We start from the raw sequence: 18,199 nt of genomic DNA on the forward strand, positions 1-18,199 counted from the left end.
CCTCCAACTCTCTGTGTAGTTGAAACTGGCTTTTGGCACTCATTGTCCTTCTTTGAACATTTTATTTATTGTGTGTGTGCGCAGTGCTTGTGTGGCAGTGTCCCCGTGGAGATCAGAGGACAGCTTGTAGGTTACATCACAGCCCCTGCTCCCTCACCTCTGCCTCTCGTCAGGCAATGCAGACTAACAAGTGTCAGCTTGCTCTGGGTTGTCCATTTCCCTTTCCCCTTCTTTGTGGTGTCTGTATTCTGAGAAAGGTTGTCATGGAACTCTGACTGGACTGGTATTCGGGTTGTAGCCAAGGATATTTATGACCCTTGTGTGTCACCACTTCTCACAGTCTGTGCTTCTGGGGTAATAAGGAAGTGCTTGGTGTGTGCTAGGCAAACTACCATCTGTGACATATCCTAGCCCAGTCCTGCTCTTCTCCCGAGGATTAAAGGCATGTGCCACTGCCACCCAGCCTTATAGAGTTTCTTAAATCTGTGATTTGGTGTCTGACTGTCTTGCTTCTGCCTCTTTTTTTTTTTCGAGACAGGGTTTCTCTGTGTAGCCCTGGCTGTCCTGGAACTCACTTTGTAGACCAAGTTGGCCCTAACTCAGAAGTCTGCCTGCCTCTGCCTCCCGTGCTGGGATTAAAGGTGTGCGCGACCACGCCTGGCTGCTGCCTCTTAAACTGTGGGAATTACAGGTTTATGTCATTCACTGAACCCAGGGAAAGCACCATTGTGCCTATATATATTTTTTTTGGTTTTTCGAAACAGGGTTTCTCTGTGTAGCCCTGGCTGTCCTGTAACTCACTCTGTAGACCAGGCTGGCCTTGAACTCAGAAATCCGCCTGCCTCTGCCTCCCAAGTGCTGGGATTAAATACGTGTGCCACCACGCCCTGCTGTGCCTAATTTTTATGTGCATGCTGAGGATTGAACTCATGTTTGTATGGTAAGCACTTTACCCATTAAGTAAACCCCAGCTTTCATAAGGGGGTTCTTTTAAGATTTATTTATTTTTATTTTATGTATATGAGTGTGCCTGGTGCCTGTAGAAGCCAGAAGAGTATGTCTGGTCCTGTGGAACTGGAGTTAAAATAGTAATGGGCTACTGTGTGGGTGCTGGGAGCTGAACCTGGCTTCTGTGACAGAACAGCTAGTGTTCCGAACCCACTCTCCAGCATCCAGTGTGCTTTGTCTTAAACATAGAAGATTATGTTAATCTTTTTTTGTTGTTGTTTTTTGTTTTTTGGAGACAGGGTTTCTCTGTGTAGCCCTGGCTGTCCTGGAGCTCACTCTGTAGACCAGGCTGCCCTCGAACTCAGAAATCCACCTGCCTCTGCCTCCAGAGTGCTGGAATTAAAGGAGTGCGCCACCACGCCCGGCTCAGATTATGTTAATCTTAGTCTTTGGTAACTCCATGTTTTTCAAATAGCAGCAAACTAGAGATACCAGAGAGGGATTTGCCTTGTTGATATGTCTGTGATAATCTCTTCTAATTTGTCAGAATCCTACAGCCAAGTTTTCCCATTTGTCAGATTATATGTGCTGCTTTTCTGTAGAGCAGGGATACTTTACCTCCCTCTCTCTTGTGTAAGTTCAGAGGATATGTTTAAGTTATTGTTCCTTGTTTCCTTTTTATAGCACAAATGGTGTGATAATGAAACATTATTGTTGTTGTTTTTGTTGTTATTTTGAGACAGGGTTTCTCTGTGTAGCCCTGGCTGTCCTGGAGCTCACTCTGTAGACAAGACTGGTCTTGAACTTGCAGAGATCCATCTGTCTCTGCCTTTTGAGTGCTGGGACTGAAGGCATGCTAAATTACACTCAGCTGCTAAATTATAGTTGTGTAGTATATTTCATTGGCTTTAAAATACTTGGATAAGTTTTGTTTCCTTTAATTTGCGTCAAATTCTTAATGCATGGTTAGCCATATTTTACAAAAGAAAATATTGGAGACTCCATTACCATGGTATGTGAAATTGAGACCCAAGCCTAGGTTTTCTGACTTTATCTGATCTGTATGGATCAGATAAACAGTTTTACTGCAGGGTCTAGAATTAGAATGTTTGGCTTCAGTATATGATTGATATCTAGTGTAGTATCATTTACCTAAAATCTAGCACTTTGGAAGATCAGAAGTTGCAGAAGTTGAAGGCTAGCCTGGGCTAAATATCAAGGATCCTGTGTCAGAAACAAAACAAAACAAAAAACCATTATAGCACCTTTGTGTATGTGTTCTTTAAAAAAAATTTTTTTGGAGGGTGGGCCTGGTGTGGTGGCATGCGCCTTTAATCTCAGCTCTTGGGAGGCAGAGGCAGGTGGATTTCTGAGTTTCAGGAAAGCCTAGTGAGTTCCAGGACAGCCAGGGCTACACAGAGAAGCCCTGTCTCACAAAAACCAAAAAAAAAAAATTTTTTTTTACTCTTAGTTCATTATATATATACATGTGTGTGTGTGTGTGTGTGTGTGTGTGTGTGTGTGTGTGTGTGTGTGTGCATGTGATGTGGGTGCCCTTGGAGACCAAAGCTGTCACTTTGGTTACAGGCAGTTGTGTGCCACCTGATAGGGGTGCTGAGATTCAAACCTCAGTTTGAGCAGTACATTCTCTTAATCAGTGAGCCAGCTCTCCGGCCCTTTTATTTTTGTATTTGTTTTTGAGATAGGATCTCACCTCTGCTGGCCTATATCTCAACTTGAAGCACTTCTCTTGTTTCAGCCTTTAAGGTTATGGGAGATTATAGATATAAGCTTCCAGGAGTGGGTCTCTTGGTTTTTTGGTTTTTTTTTGTTTTTGTTTTTGTTTTTTTTTTTTTTTTAAAGACTATGTCTCATGTAACTCAGGCTGGCCTTGAACTCCTAATTCTTCTGCCTCTATTCATCAAGAACTGGCATTATTGGTATGTACCATCTTTTTTTTTTTTTTTTTTTAAAGATTTATTTATTTATTTCATGTATGTGAGTACACTGTTGCTGTCTTCAGACACACCAAAAGAAGGCATCAGAACCCATTACAGATGGTTGTGAGCCACCATGTGGTTGCTGGGAATTGAACTCAGGAAGAGCAGTCAGTGTTCTTAACCACTGAGCCATTTTCTCCAGCTCTGGTGTGTACCATCTTATTCATTGTTTTTCTCTTCTCTTCTCTTCTCTTCTCTTCTCTTCTCTTCTCTTCTCTTTCTTTCTTTCTTTCTTTCTTTCTTTCTTTCTTTCTTCTTTTATTAAAGGTTATATATGTTAGAAGTGCTAGTATAGGAAATGATATCATATCCAGATATTCAACACATACCAAATCTAATTCTAGACTCTGCAGTGAAATTGTTAATCCACACAGATCAGATAATATGTCAAATTCTAGATTTCTGTACCAATTTAATAAATTAACTATGTTACCATGGTGATGGAATCTCCAGTATTTTCTTCAGTAAAATACATCTATCTTCCCACTAGGGACCTTATGCAAATTGAATGAAATAGGTTGTATGTATGTATGTATGTATGTGTGTATGTATGTATGTATGTATGGGTTGAATATGTATTGTTTAGGGAGTGGTGCCATGGTGTACCTATGGATGTCAGAGGACAACTTGGAGAAATTGGTTCTTTCCTTTTGCCATGTGGGTTCCAGGGCTTGGCAGTTAGGCTTGGTCTCAAGCCCCTCTTATTTTTTATATTTTATAAATATTTTCCTAAGTCTCATTTAATATATTATCCTGTAGATTTCATTTCTTTGTTTGTTTGTTTGCTTGCTTGTTTTACATGCCAGTCTAGCGGCCCCCCATCTCAGTCTCCCCCTCACAGAATCCCTCCCCATCCCCCATTCCCTTCTCCTCTGAGAGGGTAGGGACACCCTCCCCCATCCCCCCCACCCTGGTTCATCAAGTCTTTGCAGGTTTAGGCGCATATTCTTTTTAAAACTATATGAGATAAACTTTTTGCCTGCATGGTTATTTGTACATACGTGCCTGCTGCGACCACAGGCAATCAGATCCCCTGGAGCTGGAGTTACAGACACTTGTGAGCCACCGTGTGGATGCTTCTAATTGAAGAGAAATCAGTGCTCTTAACCACTGAGCCATTTCTCTAGCACCCCTCTCGTCTTCCTTTCTTTCCATACAGTCTTACTGTGTAACCCTGGCTAGACTGAATCCTGCCATGTAGACCAGGTTGGCTGTGAAGTAATAGATCTGCTGCCTCTTTCTGGGATTAAAGGTGCATGGTCAGCATGCCCAGAAAAGCAGAGGTTCTTTCTTTTTTTTTTTTTTAAGATTTATTTATTTATTATATGTAAGTACACTGTAGCTGTCTTCAGACACACCAGAAGAGGGCATCAGATCTCATTATAGATGGCTGTGAGCCACCATGTGGTTGCTGGGAATTGAACTCAGGACCATCGGAAGAGCAGTCAGTGTTTTTACCGCTGAGCCATTACCCTACAGCCCCCAGGGTTTCTTTTAAAAAAGAAATTATTTTATATGTATGAGTGTGCTATCTGTTTGTATACCTGCATGCCAGAAGAGGGCATCACACTTCAGGATAGATGGCTGTGAGCCACCATGTGGTTGCTGGGAATTGAATTCAAAACCTCTGGAAGAGCAGTCAGTGCTCTTACCACTGAGCCATCTCTCCAGCCCAAGCAAGGTTCTTTATGTAGCTCATATTCTCTCTGTACTTTTGTGGCCTGGAATGTGTGATCCTCCTGCCTTCTTGTCCCAAGGTGCTAGAGATTTGCCACTAGATCTGGCAGGGATACTTCTTCTCTGTTTCAGTTTTTTAATCTGAACAATGGGAAAATTAATAGTCTCTATCAAATAGGTTGCCAGGATATGTTTTATGAGTGTCAGTTTTTTCTCTTCTTCCTTCTCTCTCTTTTTTTTAAAAATGGTTTTAGAGCTTTGTTGTAGAAAAGCAGGGGAAAGAGAAAAGGTAGAAAGAGAGAGAGAGAGAGACCAGCCATGGCCAAAAGGAGAGTAGGGGAAAGGGAGAGAGAAAAGAAAGGCTAGAGTAAGAGGGAGAGAGAAAGAGCGTTTGGTTTTTTGTTTGTTTGTTTTTGTTTTTGTTATTTTGAGACAGGGTGTTTCTGTCTAGCCTTGACTGTCTTGGAACTCTTTCTATAGACTAGGCTGGCCTCAAAATCAGAGATCTGCCTGCTTTTGTCTCTGTCTATAGAGATCAGATTAAAGGTATGTGCCAGTACTTCCTGGCTTGTGTTAGCTATCTTGTTTTGTTTTATTCGAGACAAGGTCTCACTATTTAGCTCTTACTGGCTCTTCTGGAAATCACTGTGTAGACCAAGCTGGCCTCTGCTTCCTAGTTCTGGGATCGAAGGTGCTCACTACCAGTGCCTAGCTGAGTGTTAGCTGTTATGCCTAGTTCCATAGTACCATTGCCAACTTCATGATAAACCATCACTGCTGCATCATGCTGTTTGGTTTTCTGAGTCAGACAGCAGCCAGGTTGGTTTTCTTTCACTGCTGGTTTGGACCGAAGTTCCTAGAGGAGTATTTTAGGAGATCCTGGTGATGTTCTTCTTGGTTCATTTGCAGAAGAGCAAGACAGTGAAGAAAGTGATAAAAAGAAAAAAACTAAAAAGGGTACTAAGAGGAAACGAGATGGAAAGGGTCCGGAGCAAGGGACGATGGTGTATGACCCGAAACTGGATGACATGCTGGACCGCACCTTGGAGGATGGCGCCAAGCAGCACAATCTGACGGCAGTCAATGTCCGAAACATCCTGCATGTGAGTCACCGTGGGCTGCTGCTCAGTCTGCACGGAAACTTCCAGAGAGAGCAGATACCTAAGCCCTCCACTCCTGCTTTGTGATTGGCAATTTTGTCTTCTGTGTATGACAAGGTGTTTTACATCCTGAGATAGCTGCCTCTCTGCACTCAGCATGCACTCAGTACACACCTGTGATGAGAAAATGACCTACCTATACTTCCTTCCACTGAGTAGATCAATAATGGACCAGGTCAGAAAAACAGCTATTGTAGTTGGTAGTGCTTTGTACATATGTAAGGAATGCCTTTGAGAGCTAGCAGAGTATTTGCTTAGTATGCACAAGCGTGGCCAGGGTTCTATCCTTAGCAAGATTTAAAAAAAAAAAAATGCCTTTGATACCTAATTCTCTTCCACCTCTTACCTGGTATGCATATTCCTGGTTCCAGTAGCAGGTAATGAGTGGGGCCATTTGCTGTTACATTGTTTCAAGGATTGCATTTGTCTTCTTTCTCTCTTTTTTTTATTTTTTTTGGTTTTTGGTTTTTGGTTTTTTGAGACAGGGTTTCTCTGTAGCCCTGGCTGTCCTGGAACTCTGTAGACCAGGCTGGCCTCGAACTCAGAAATCTGCCTGCCTCTGCCTCCCGAGTGCTGGGATTAAAGGCGTGCGCCACCACACCCGGCTGTCTTCTTTCTCTTTAGTTGCCTCACTTGACCCCAGGTTGAAGCTGTTTGAGAATCTAGCTACTATTTATCCTCCACAATTGTAGCTGCAGAGTTATGTACAGTTGACTATAGTCCTGATGGCAAAGCCTTTGGCCTAACGTGGGATTTCCTCTCTCCCCCCCCAGGAAGTAATCACAAATGAACATGTTGTGGCTATGATGAAGGCAGCCATCAGTGAGACAGAAGACATGCCGCTGTTTGTGAGTAGCTTCGTGTCAGGCTTTCCAAGTGTGGGAGGCCATGTAGGCATTTGTAAACAACTTGACACATCTCAGACTTGAAAAATGACATCATAATTGTATGTCCCTTCTTAGGAGCCTAAGATGACCCGCTCTAAACTGAAGGAAGTAGTGGAGAAAGGAGTGGTATGTGTTCTGGAGTTTCTCTTTATCTTGGGAAGTAGAATCTCGTTCCAGGTTATTCACAGAGAAGGAAGTCATGAACGACTGTGGCCTGGGTTTGCCTCTTGATAGAATTCTGTGTAGGCTGGGACTCTTAGCTCAGTGTGATCTTGCCTAATATACATGGAATTCTGAGTGTGAGAGCCCCGCCCAGTTTTTCCTGAGGTACCCTGGCACGGGTCAAGGGCGTCCAGGCTTCATCCTTGGGTAGTGCTCCCTTCTGCTAGCTATGAAGCTTTGGTGGTGTGGTGGTGGGTTGCTTGAGGCAGGTCACATGTTATGACCCAGGCTGACCGGGATCTTACTGAGTAGTCCAGGCTCTTCTGAGCTCTTGACATTCTTCCTCTGAGCCCTGCAAGTGCTGGGATCATACATCCTGCAGATACTTTAGTGTACTGTGCTTAGTGACAGTCAACACTTATAGCCCACTCTAGCTACTTACTAAGCAGATGGCTCTCTCTGATTATTAGTAAAAGGAAAAACAGCTTCATGTTATTACGTGCATTCTTTTTAATAGGTAATTCCAACTTGGAATATTTCACCAATTAAGAAAGCCAGTGAAATTAAGGTAAACTTAGAAGCAGTCATTGTTACTCTTTTTCCAAAATACTTCATCAGTTTTGAAACCTAACTATTTCTTCTGTATTCACTATCTTGTAGACCTGTCTTCTTTTATTTACAGGTTTGGGTTTTTCCATTCTGTTACACCTAACCTTCTACCTTGTGGAATTATACAAATACTGCCTGTGTTATTTGATATGGCTGTACATTACACTCATAGAATTATTATCTCCCTAATATCTTCACTTTATTTTCCAAATGTGTGTGATCTGTGCTTCCCCTCCCTCCCTCCTTGCCTCCCTCCCTCCTTCTCTTTTTCTCTCCCTCCTCCTCTTTCTTTTTCCCATCTGGCTGCTGCTGCTGCTGCTAGAAGCCAGAGCCTTATGCATAGTGAGCATGCATTCTGCCCCGAGCTTTCTAGTCTCCCACCCTATTCCGTTTCTTTGTCTTTGTTACTTTATATTTATGTATTCACGTGTGTGTGAGTGGAGGGAGCGCCTGCCATGGCCTGTGCAGGTTAGAGGACAGACAGTTGTGGGAATTACTTCTCTCCTTCTGCTATGCTGGTCCTGAGGGGGAACTCAGGTCGCTGGGCTGTGCCTCTAGCTGCTGAGCAGTCTTTCTGGAACCCCACCCCCACTTTCGTGTGCGTGTTTCTATTAAAGCAGCCTCCCCAGTTTGTGGATATTCACCTTGAAGAAGATGACTCCTCAGATGAAGAGTATTCGCCAGATGAGGAAGAGGAGGATGAGACAGCTGAAGAGGTCAGCGGGTGCTCATTGTTAGTAGAGAGTGAAGCTGGGCTTCATAGGAAGGGCTGACTTGGGGAATTAGTGTTGTCACCCATTCTAGGGAGATGATTGAAGCATGCTTCTCCTAGAAATTGCTTTGCTGTGAGGTGTTATTGTGTTCTTTAAACTCCCTAAATATTTAAATATAATTATGAAGTATAACATATAACACAAAGGTGAACTATAGTTTCAGTACCTGGGACGTGCAGGTGGGAGGGTCAGGGATTCAACTTTATCCTTAGCTAACAATATGTTTTAAGCCCTGTTTGAGAAACCAACAGACAAGTTGTACCCCAACCCTGAAGTCTTGATGGTAGCTACTGTTTCTTTATAGTTACATCAGCTCTATACCTATCACCTGGTGTGACTTCATGTATCCCCTGATAGAGACCTTTATGTACTGTGGCGTGAGTTTTCCTGTTCATGAGCTTTATTGTTGTTGTTGTTGTTAATTTATTTTATTTTTTATTTTATTTTTGAGAAAGGGTCTCATTATGTAGCTGTAGCTAGCCTAGAGTTCCCTAGGTATATCAAGCTAGCCTCAAAGTCATAGAGATCCTCCTGCCTCTGCCTCCTGAGTGCTGGAATTAAAGGTGTGAGCCACCACGGTTGGCCTTTTATAAAAAAGGTTTTCTTCTTCTTTATGTTTGTTTTTTTGTTAATGCCTTACCCTTTAACAGTTTATGACGAGATGAGGTGAAAGATTTGATTCCTGCCATCTTTCCATCTCTAGGCTATTAAGTCATTGAAAATTCATTTTTTTCTGTGACATATACAATTATTATATGCATGACATATTCTTTCTATGACACATATTATATATGTGTGTATGTATATATGCATGTATATACCTGTGTGTGGGGTTGTTTGTTTGTTTGTGTGCGTGTGCCACAGTTTGGTGGTAGAGATGAGAGGACATTCTGATAAGAGTAGATTCTTCCCTTCTACCATGTGGATCTTGGGAGTTGGATTCAGGTTGCCAGGCTTGGTTGCTTACACCCAGTCTTCTGCTGTGCCATCCTACCGACCCAAATCCCAAATGACTGGTATTTTGTGCTTTATTCTGTTGTGACATTTCGTGCTCTGGACGGAGGTTGGGGCACACACATGAGAGCGCCCTGGGTTTGTTTTAGAGCTTATTGGAAAGTGATGTTGAAAGCACTGCTTCGTCTCCACGGGGAGTGAAGAGATCCAGACTGCGGCTGTCTTCTGAAGTGGCCGAGACAGATGAGGAGAGTGGCATGTTGTCAGAGGTAATCAGCGTCAGACAAGGAGACTTTACACACTAGATGAGCACTGGCTGCTTTTTATAAGTAGCTGATCTATCAGTGGGATTTTGGGTTTTCATTTTTTTCAAAGTTCCTCAAGGGAATGAACAGTTAAGAGACGACTGAGACCTAGTCATGGCAGAGAAGTTTTCTGAGTTCTCATGTGTTACATACTATCTTTAAAGCCAAGTAGTGTTCTGTTTGCTTCATTGGAAATAAGATGATAGCTAGTTAGATCTGTGTGTTGAAGTTGCCATTCATCTGTCTGCATCTAGAAAAGAGGAAAATGGCCACGATAAGTGCATGTGGAAGACCCGCCTTTCCCTCTCCCTCCTCTCTTCCTAACACAGTGTCCTTTTTTAATCAGGTTGAAAAAGCCGCCACCCCTGCCCTCAGGCACATCAGTGCTGAGGTCGTGCCCATGGGGCCTCCACCTCCTCCCAAACCAAAGCAGAGCAGAGACAGTGTTTTCATGGAGAAGCTAGATGCGGTGGATGAGGAGCTGGCCTCCAGTCCTGTCTGCATGGACTCTTTCCAGGTAAGCATCGCCAGGGAGTTGTCGAGAGAATAACTTACCGTTATTTACTTTCTGCTCAGATAAGGCTGTGGGGCTGACAGGGATGACAGTTTCTTCTTAGGTGGGTGTCCCGTTACTGTTTGTCTTTGATTCTCACGCTTTGTGCTGCTGCTTTTTCAGGTAAAAATGCAGTACTTTTGTTGTTGTTGTTGTTTATTATTAATTATTATTTTGTTTTTTGAGAGATCACCTGCCTCTGTCTCCCAAGTGCTGGGATTAAAGACACCCAGCCTGGCTTTTTTTTTTTCTTACTTTCTGTTTTTAAAGACAGGGTCATAGTAGGTAGTCCTCGAAGGAAGTCTTGGGACTTGATAGGTAGACTGGTTGGCCTTAAACATAGCTCCCTAAAATGCTGGGATAAATGGTACACACCGCCATGCCCAACTGAGATTGACAGGTTTTAAGAAAGGAATAAACAGTGGGACAGTATTTAAAATTAGCAAGATAAGCTGTGCATAGTGGTAGATGCCTTTAATCCTAGCACTAAAAACAAAATTAAAAAAAAGAAAGGTAATGTGAAGACAAACCTAGAATATTTGAAAATATTTACAAGCTGCATTTTGATCAGAGACTTAAAACTACAATCAATTTAAAGAACATAAAATTCTGGAGCTAAGAGATGGCTCAGTAATTAAGAACACTGATGCCAGGATTGGTGTAGAGCACTCCTTTAGCTCTGAGTTCATGGCCAGCCTGATCTATGGAGTGAGTTCCAGGACAGCCAGGGAACCCTGTCTCAGAGCAACAAACAAAAGAAAACAAAATAACCCCCCACCCAAACAAACAGAATCACTGGCTGCTCTTCCAAAGGACTCAGCCACATTTAGCTCATAACTGCCTACAACTCCCAATTCAGGGGATCACTCACCTTCTTTTGTTCTTTGTAGATAATGTATACAAATGGTGTATTTTGCTCAGGCTAAAATACCTATATTTATAAAATAAAAGTAAATAAATTGAAGGCTAGCAGAAAGGTTCACCAAGTGAAAGTTATTTGGTATCAAAGCCTGACAATCTGATTTAATTCCCTAGAGTCTTCCTGCTCCTCAACCTATATACACATATGTGTGACAGACACACATAGGCCCCTCCACCCAACCCCCAGAGTAAATAGATTTTAAAAATCCTTGCTGGGCTTGGTGGCACGTGCCTTTAATCCCAGTACTGGAAAGGCAAAAGCATGTAGAGGCCAGCCTAGCCTGTATAGTGAATTCCAGGCTAGCCAAGACTATGTGGTAAAACCCTGGGTCAAAAAAACTAAAAACCAAACAATTCCTAAAATCCTTAACACTGTAGTAGCAATACCAATGCCCAACATCTGCTTAGGGAGGTAGGTGCTAGGTAACAAGGGGAGGCCAGCCTGGGCTCATGAGACTCTGACTCAAAACCAAGTGAAGGATGCTGATGATGGAGAGTCTGCCCATAGAGTCTGCCCTCTAGAAGAATATATAATAACGAAAAAGTAATGGCCTCTTCTTGAGGCAGGATAGAGGCAGGTGGATCTCTTTGGGTGCTCTAGATAGTGAGTTCTAGACCAAAGATGTAGTGAGATCATGTTAGAACCATTTCAGAAGTGCGGGGATGATTCCTCATGCACAAATCAATACATTTAATGTATGTTCTAAATGCACTTAAAGATAGAAAGCACATGCTCATATCAGTAGATGTGAAAAAGATCTTTGAAAAAAGCTTAACCCGTGATGAGAACAGCAATGAAGTGAGCACGTGTCAGCATTGTAGCCTGCATGTGCAGACCTTTCCCCAGCATCATGGTGAATGTAGAAGACTCAGTGTATTCCAGTAGGGTCAGGAACAACACAAGGTGTCCACTCTTTCACCCTTGTTCAATACAGTGCAAGAAGTTTTAGCTAGAGTAGTAATGGAGGATAAAGAAATTAAAGAGATACAAAAGAAAAATTTACATTTGATTCTCTGTACTTAAGAGATATTAAAGATGTCATCTAAAAATTCTTAAACCTAACAAGCATATTCTGTCTGTCTGTCTGTCTCTATTCATTGTTGATTGATTGATTGACTGATTGATTGATTGATTGATTGATTGAGATGGCATCATTCTCTGGCCAGGAACTCACAAGACCTTGCCACCATACTAACCTATCTTTTCTTTGTTCTAAGAGGCCATTGGTTCAGTTGTGAGCCACTGTGGCTGTGAACCAAGCCAGGGCCATTTCTCCCACAGAACCATCTCTCTGACCATCCCTCCCTTTCTTTTTGTACTGGAGATGGAACTTTGGTCCTCAGGCTTGTGGAGCAAGTGCCTTTCTGAGCCACCTCCCCAGACTAGCATACACAATTGACATACAGAGAGTAGATCCCTCTGTTTGTACCAGCGATTAGCATGCTGAGTAAGAGATCAGAAGGAATTCTAATCATAATGGCCTGGGTGGTGTGGGCTTGGATAAACCTCACCGAGGAAGTGCCTGTGCAGTGAGAACTTTAAGGCATGGAGAAACAAATTAAGGAAAGCACAAGATGACTCTCTTAGACTGGAAGGGTTAATGTCGGGAGAGGAACATCTTACCAGTGCAGTGTACACATTATACACAATCCAATCCAAAGTCCAATGCCAGTCTTCACAAAGATAGAAAAATGTGAAAATTTGTATGAAGGTTGGAGAGACCGCTCAGTAGTTAAGAGAGCTTTTTGCACGGCCATGAGAACCTGAAATCGGAGCCTCGCAAGCACCCTCATCCCTGTGACCAGTCTGGCTTGGTTTAGTGTGTCTATAACCCCAGCACTGCAAGAATGGGAGCAGAAAGAGCATTGAGATTTGCAGGCTGTCACCCTAAATAGAAAAAAAAAGTGTCTTAGAATTTCAGCAGGGCAATAACCTGTTCAAGACCCGCCTAGGCTAAAAATAATGCCGCCAACACCACTACCACCACCACCACCAAAAAAAAAAAAAAAAAAAAGGGAAACAAAGCAGAAATCAAAAGTTTCACACAAATGTTTATAGCAACAGAAGTCTTTTTTTTCTTTTCTTTAATGACAGGGTTTCTCTGTGTAGCCTTGGTACTCATTCTGTAGACGAGGCTGGCCTCAAACCCACAGAGATCTGCCTGGCAAGCAATAGAATTCTTAGATTTTTGGTTGTGAGCCTAGCCTTTAAGAGCTGAGCTATCCCTCCAGCCAACAGTAGTCCTATCAGAGATGTCCTTTCTGTCTAGGATCTGGTAAATGAGTAGACAAAATATGGTATCGTAAGGTGCAGCATTCCTGTGCCCTGGACAGGTGGGATGACCTTTGAACTCAATATAAAATGCAAGCACTCTGAAGCAGGCTAAGTGTACATTGTATAATTCCCGTACTTAAATCCTCCAGTAAGTAGGTGACAAAGAGACAGAAGCTAGATTAGTAGTTAGTGTGAATTAGAAGGAGCTAGAAAGGAGTGACTACTGTGAGTATGAGATTTCTTTTGAGAATATTGAAGGTGTTGCAGAATTGATTATGTTATATCATTTTGTGAGTATATTAAAGTCCACTCAATTATACCCTCTAAAAGTATGGATTTTATGTTACATAAATTATATACCTCAAAGCACTTAGAAGTGTTGTTGAAAAATGTATATTTTATAACTGATGACTGGGTTGGAGAGATGGCTCAGGAGTCAAAAGAGTACTGTCTGCTCTTGTAGAGGACCGGTTTGGTTCCCAGCACCACACTATTGCTTACAACCAAATGTAACTTCATTTCTAGGAGGTCTAACTTCCTCTTCTTTGGGTATTGAGCACATGTGGTGCACATGCAGGCAACACACACACACATGTGAAATAAAAAATAAATTTGAAAAACAATAGCATGCTTACAGGAGGAGAGATGCCATGATTAGGAAGGTGGTTTTCCCAGGGCAAGGCTTACTTACCCATTGCACTCGGGATGTGCAGACCCTGTGATTTCCCCAAACTCAGCAAACTCCAATGCATAATTTGTGGTAGTGAAAGACTGCTCTTATGATTTTCCCTTAAATATTTAATAAAAAGAAAAAAATTCAGACAACTGAAACCTACAGGAAATAAAAAGGAGATTCATAAGAAAGTGAACTCACATTGTCATGCCTTTTTTGTTTATGGAAACAAAACACTCTCACTATACAGACCTGGCTGGCCTGGAATTCACAGGGATCTGCCTCCCAAGCTCTGGGATCAAAGGTGTACACCACCATTCCTAGCCTGGAAGACAGTAAACCTACACTGTTTTGAGGAGAGATATACTAATAGGATGCATTGCAGAGGGTGTAGTGTGGAGAATTTACAAGCATTATTTTCACATCCTGAATGCCTTTTCCTTCTACATGCCCAGCCCATGGAGGATAGTCTCATTGCGTTCCGAACACGTTCTAAGATGCCACTAAAAGATGTTCCTCTGGGCCAGCTAGAGGCTGAGCTTCAGGCGCCAGACATCACTCCGGATATGTATGACCCAAACACAGCTGATGATGAGGACTGGAAGCAGTGGCTCGGGGGCCTCATAAATGATGACGTGGAGAACGAGGGTGAGTGATTTTGTTTGCAGTTATCTACTGTGTTCTACTGTGTGTGTCTCTGTGTGTGTGTGTCTGTGTGTGTAGGTTTAGTGGCTCAGATTTGTTTCAGATATTTGGGAAGTTGAAACAGGAAGATGCTGTAAGTCTTGAGGCTAGGCTGGGGAACATAATGATACTTGTCTCAAACAAAAGGTATTGTAGAGGCAGGGGCTGTATAGCTCAGGGTTAGAACATGTGCTTAGCACTGTGGAGCCAGCTGAGTTCCATCCCTAGCCTCCAAAATCAAATGAGCAAAGATATAAAAACAAAAAAGGAATCATGCAGAAAAAGAATAGGTTTTTAAAATTTTTTCTTTTGTTTACATTCCTGAATCAATATAGAGGATTTCAGTGATTTCAGTAGGTAGCTTCAGCAGGATAAGAAGTCTGCCACCGCTGGGTGTGGTGGCGCACGCCTTTAATCCCAGCACTCGGGAGGCAGAAGCAGATGGATTTCTGAGTTCGAGGCTAGCCTGGTCTACAGAGTGAGTTCCAAGATAGCCAGCCACCAAGCTGATGATCTGATTGTAATCCCTAGGATCCACATGGGGGAAGGAGAGAAGTCTGAATCACACACACACACACACACACACACACACAGACACACATGTAAAATTTCTCATACAGTAGAAAGAGGTGCTAATTTCTCTGTGAGCAGGTGATAAACATCTGGATTTCCTTGAGTGCCATAGAGCTTTCCACTTAGAAATGACATCAGAACCTACAGATTTCAAGTTCTCCTGCTTTACATTCCAGTCAGGAGTTTGCTTCTGGTGGATGCCAGAAGAAAGTACATCTTTTTGGGTATTGGGATTCAAACCTGCTTCCTCTGAAAGAGCAACAACTGGGGCTGGCGAGATGGCTCAGTGGATAAGGTCCTGAGTTCAAATCCCAGAAACCACGTGGTGGCTCACAACCATCCGTAATGAGATCTGATGCCCTCTTCTGGTGTGTTTGAAGACAGCTACAGTGTACTTATGTATAATAATAAATAAACCAAAAAAGAAAAGAAAGAGTAACAACCCCTGGGCCTGGAAATTCAGCCTGGGATCTTGCTAATTCTATTGCTGGTGTAGTAGCACATTCTATTAATCCCAAGGCTTGAGATGCAGAGGCAAGTCAAACTAACTCACTGTGAGTTAAAGACCATCCTGGTCTACATAGTGAGTTCTAGGCTAGCCCAAAGAGTATTATAGAACTTGCTATGTAGACCTGAGTGCCTTTGAATTCATAGAGACATCCTGTCTCTAAAAACAAACAAACAGACAAACAAACAAATCACAGATGAGCTTGCAGAAATTTGTTTTCTCCCACCATTCAGGCCCTAAGGATTGAGCTCAGGCTGTCTTCCTTGGCAGCAAGCACCCTTACCTGCAGAGCTATGTAGCTGTCCTCTGTTACACTTATTAGTTATATGTGTGTCTGTGTCCCAGAATCAGATCCCCTGCAGCTGGAGCTGAGGTGACTGAGCTTTCTGATGTGGGTGCTGGGAGGTGGATGCCAGTCTTCCGCAAGAGCGGCAAACACTCTAGCTGAGCCACCTCTCCAGCCCCAGTGTAGTCCTAGCTGTCACGAACTTGCTGTATGGACTAGGCTGACCTCAAACTGCCTGCCTTTGTCTTCCAGGCTCTGGGTTAAAGGTGTGCACCACCAAAGCAGGCTTTTTAAAAAAGATTTATTTATTATTATCATATGTAAGTACAGTGTAGCTGACTTCAGACACACCAGAAGAGGGCATCAGATCTCATTTCTGGTGGTTGTGAGCCACCATGTGGTTGCTGGGATTTGAACTTAGGACCTTTGGAAGAGTAGTCAATGTTCTTACCTGCTGAGCTGTCCTGCCAGCGCAGGCTTTTTGCTTTTTAATCATTTTTTCAATTTTGGAATTTATTTTGAATAAATAAATATTTATTTATTTATTCAAAAGATATTAGATATTAGAGGCTTAAAACCACCACATCTGGTTTTAAGCAGTGTTGAAAATTGAACTCTGGGTTTCATCCATGGCATATAAGCATTATCCACTGAGCTCTCTTGGACCCCTTGTTCTGTAGACTAAGCTGGCTTTGAACTCACAGAGAGCTGCCTGAGTCTGCCTCCCAAGTTCTGGGATTAATGGTGTGTATCACCATGTCTAGCTATTAATTTCTTTCCAGGTAGTCTCTGTGTATTTAATTTAAGCAATAGTTATCTCAAATAAGAATGTTTTTCTACCAGGACAGCACACATGTTCAGTTCTAGCATTCTGGAGGTTGAGACAGGTGAATTCCTGAATTTGAGGTCAGCCTTGTCTATAGAGCAACTTTTAGGACAGCCAGGACTCCATAGAGAAGCCTTGTCTAAAACAAACAAAAGAATGTTTTTCCACAGAAGAATTTTAATATATGTATTTTTATGTATGTTTGGGTTGCTTCTTTTACTTAATCATACGATTTAGATTTAGTTTTTGATTTTGTTTTTGTTTTTTTATTGCGACAGAGTTTCTCTGTATAGCCCTGGCTGTCCTGGAACTCACTCTGTAGACCAGGCTGGCCTCGAACTCAGAAATCTGCCTGCTTCTGCCTCCCAAGTGCTGGGATTAAAGGCGTGCACCACCACGCCCGACTAGATTTTTTTTTTTAAAAGAGCATATAATCCATACATTTTCTTTCCTTTTGTCTTTTTGAGACAAGGTTTCACTATGTAGTCCTGGCTGTCCTGAATTAACCATAGTAAGGGATATATTATCCCTTCTAGCGAGCATCTTGGCCCCCTCTTAGGTACTCAGGAGAAGCATTTAACAGATGCTGACACTTTTCTGTCCTGGTGATGGTTCTGTGTATGACTCTTGGCTTCTGTCATGCCTGTACTGAATACTATTGAGTTGGTTATATGTTTGGCCTGCATGCCTTTTTTGTTATGTATGACATAACTTTCCATAACTAGCATCTTGTGTGTATATGTGGAGTTGGAGTCAGACCCAGGGTTTTGTATTTGCTAGGGAAATGCTGTCCATACTCAGCCCCAGATGTCACAACTTTAGGGTGTGAGTGGGCACAGCAAGACATCCTGAACACAGCCACTCCTGTCAAAGGAAAGGATAGTTTTAATTGGGAAAAGAAAAATGAAACACCCCTGCTGGGATACCTTTAAGGATTGCAGAGGGCAGTGCCCAGCTCCAGTAGCTTATTGGATTTTATAGGAGCATATGGGAGGGTGGGAAGCACAGCTCAGCCTCTAGAAGAGCCTGGGGCTCTGTCAGACTGGAGGTGCAGGCAGCCCTGGCAGAGTGCTCAGTGCTGACTAAGGGCTTCCGAGAAACACTTCAGGTTTCTGTTTCCTAGCAACACTGAGCTCAGGTTTGTTCCACACTGTTGCCATCAGCGCTGCCATTTTGGGAGCTGCTTTGAGGACCTAACACAGAGTCCTGCCCTAAGGTCTGGGAAGTGCCTCGTTCCTCCTCTCACTATGTCACTGCACAGATAACCTTTCCATAAAATGTTGGTTTGGGGCCAGAAGAGAGCTCGGTGAGTAAAGTGACTTGTTTTAGTCCTGACGCCCAGAGTACCATCTCCAGAGCATGCTTGTGCTGGTTGTCCACTGGTCTTCACACGTGTGTGCTATGCCATGCTGGCACCCCCACACA

General features: G+C 42.8%; 1 protein-coding gene and 1 non-coding gene across 8 annotated transcripts in view; both read left to right on the forward strand.

Annotated features, from left to right (window-relative positions):
- Gon4l (gon-4-like (C.elegans)) overlaps window positions 1–18,199 on the forward strand; it is a 74,893-nt gene that overhangs the window by 13,861 nt on the left and 42,833 nt on the right. For 3 of the 7 annotated variants that reach the window (XM_006502237.4, XM_017319793.2, XM_017319796.2), the window contains exons 4-11: window positions 5,535–5,728; window positions 6,559–6,633; window positions 6,748–6,798; window positions 7,352–7,402; window positions 8,061–8,159; window positions 9,320–9,439; window positions 9,822–9,992; window positions 14,353–14,545. In XM_006502237.4, the coding sequence (XP_006502300.1) occupies window positions 5,535–5,728; window positions 6,559–6,633; window positions 6,748–6,798; window positions 7,352–7,402; window positions 8,061–8,159; window positions 9,320–9,439; window positions 9,822–9,992; window positions 14,353–14,545 (954 nt within the window). The remainder of the gene's footprint in view (window positions 1–5,534; window positions 5,729–6,558; window positions 6,634–6,747; window positions 6,799–7,351; window positions 7,403–8,060; window positions 8,160–9,319; window positions 9,440–9,821; window positions 9,993–14,352; window positions 14,546–18,199) is intronic. The other 4 variants (XM_017319797.2, XM_017319800.2, NM_001242372.1 and 1 more) reach the window with 3 other exon arrangements.
- Window positions 13,852–14,013, forward strand: Gm23054. The gene has a single exon (XR_003954837.1). It is a non-coding gene; the product is annotated as a U1 spliceosomal RNA (small nuclear RNA).

This window comes from Mus musculus, chromosome 3 (genome assembly GCF_000001635.26).
Source record: "Mus musculus strain C57BL/6J chromosome 3, GRCm38.p6 C57BL/6J".
Lineage (NCBI taxonomy): Eukaryota > Metazoa > Chordata > Mammalia > Rodentia > Muridae > Mus > Mus musculus.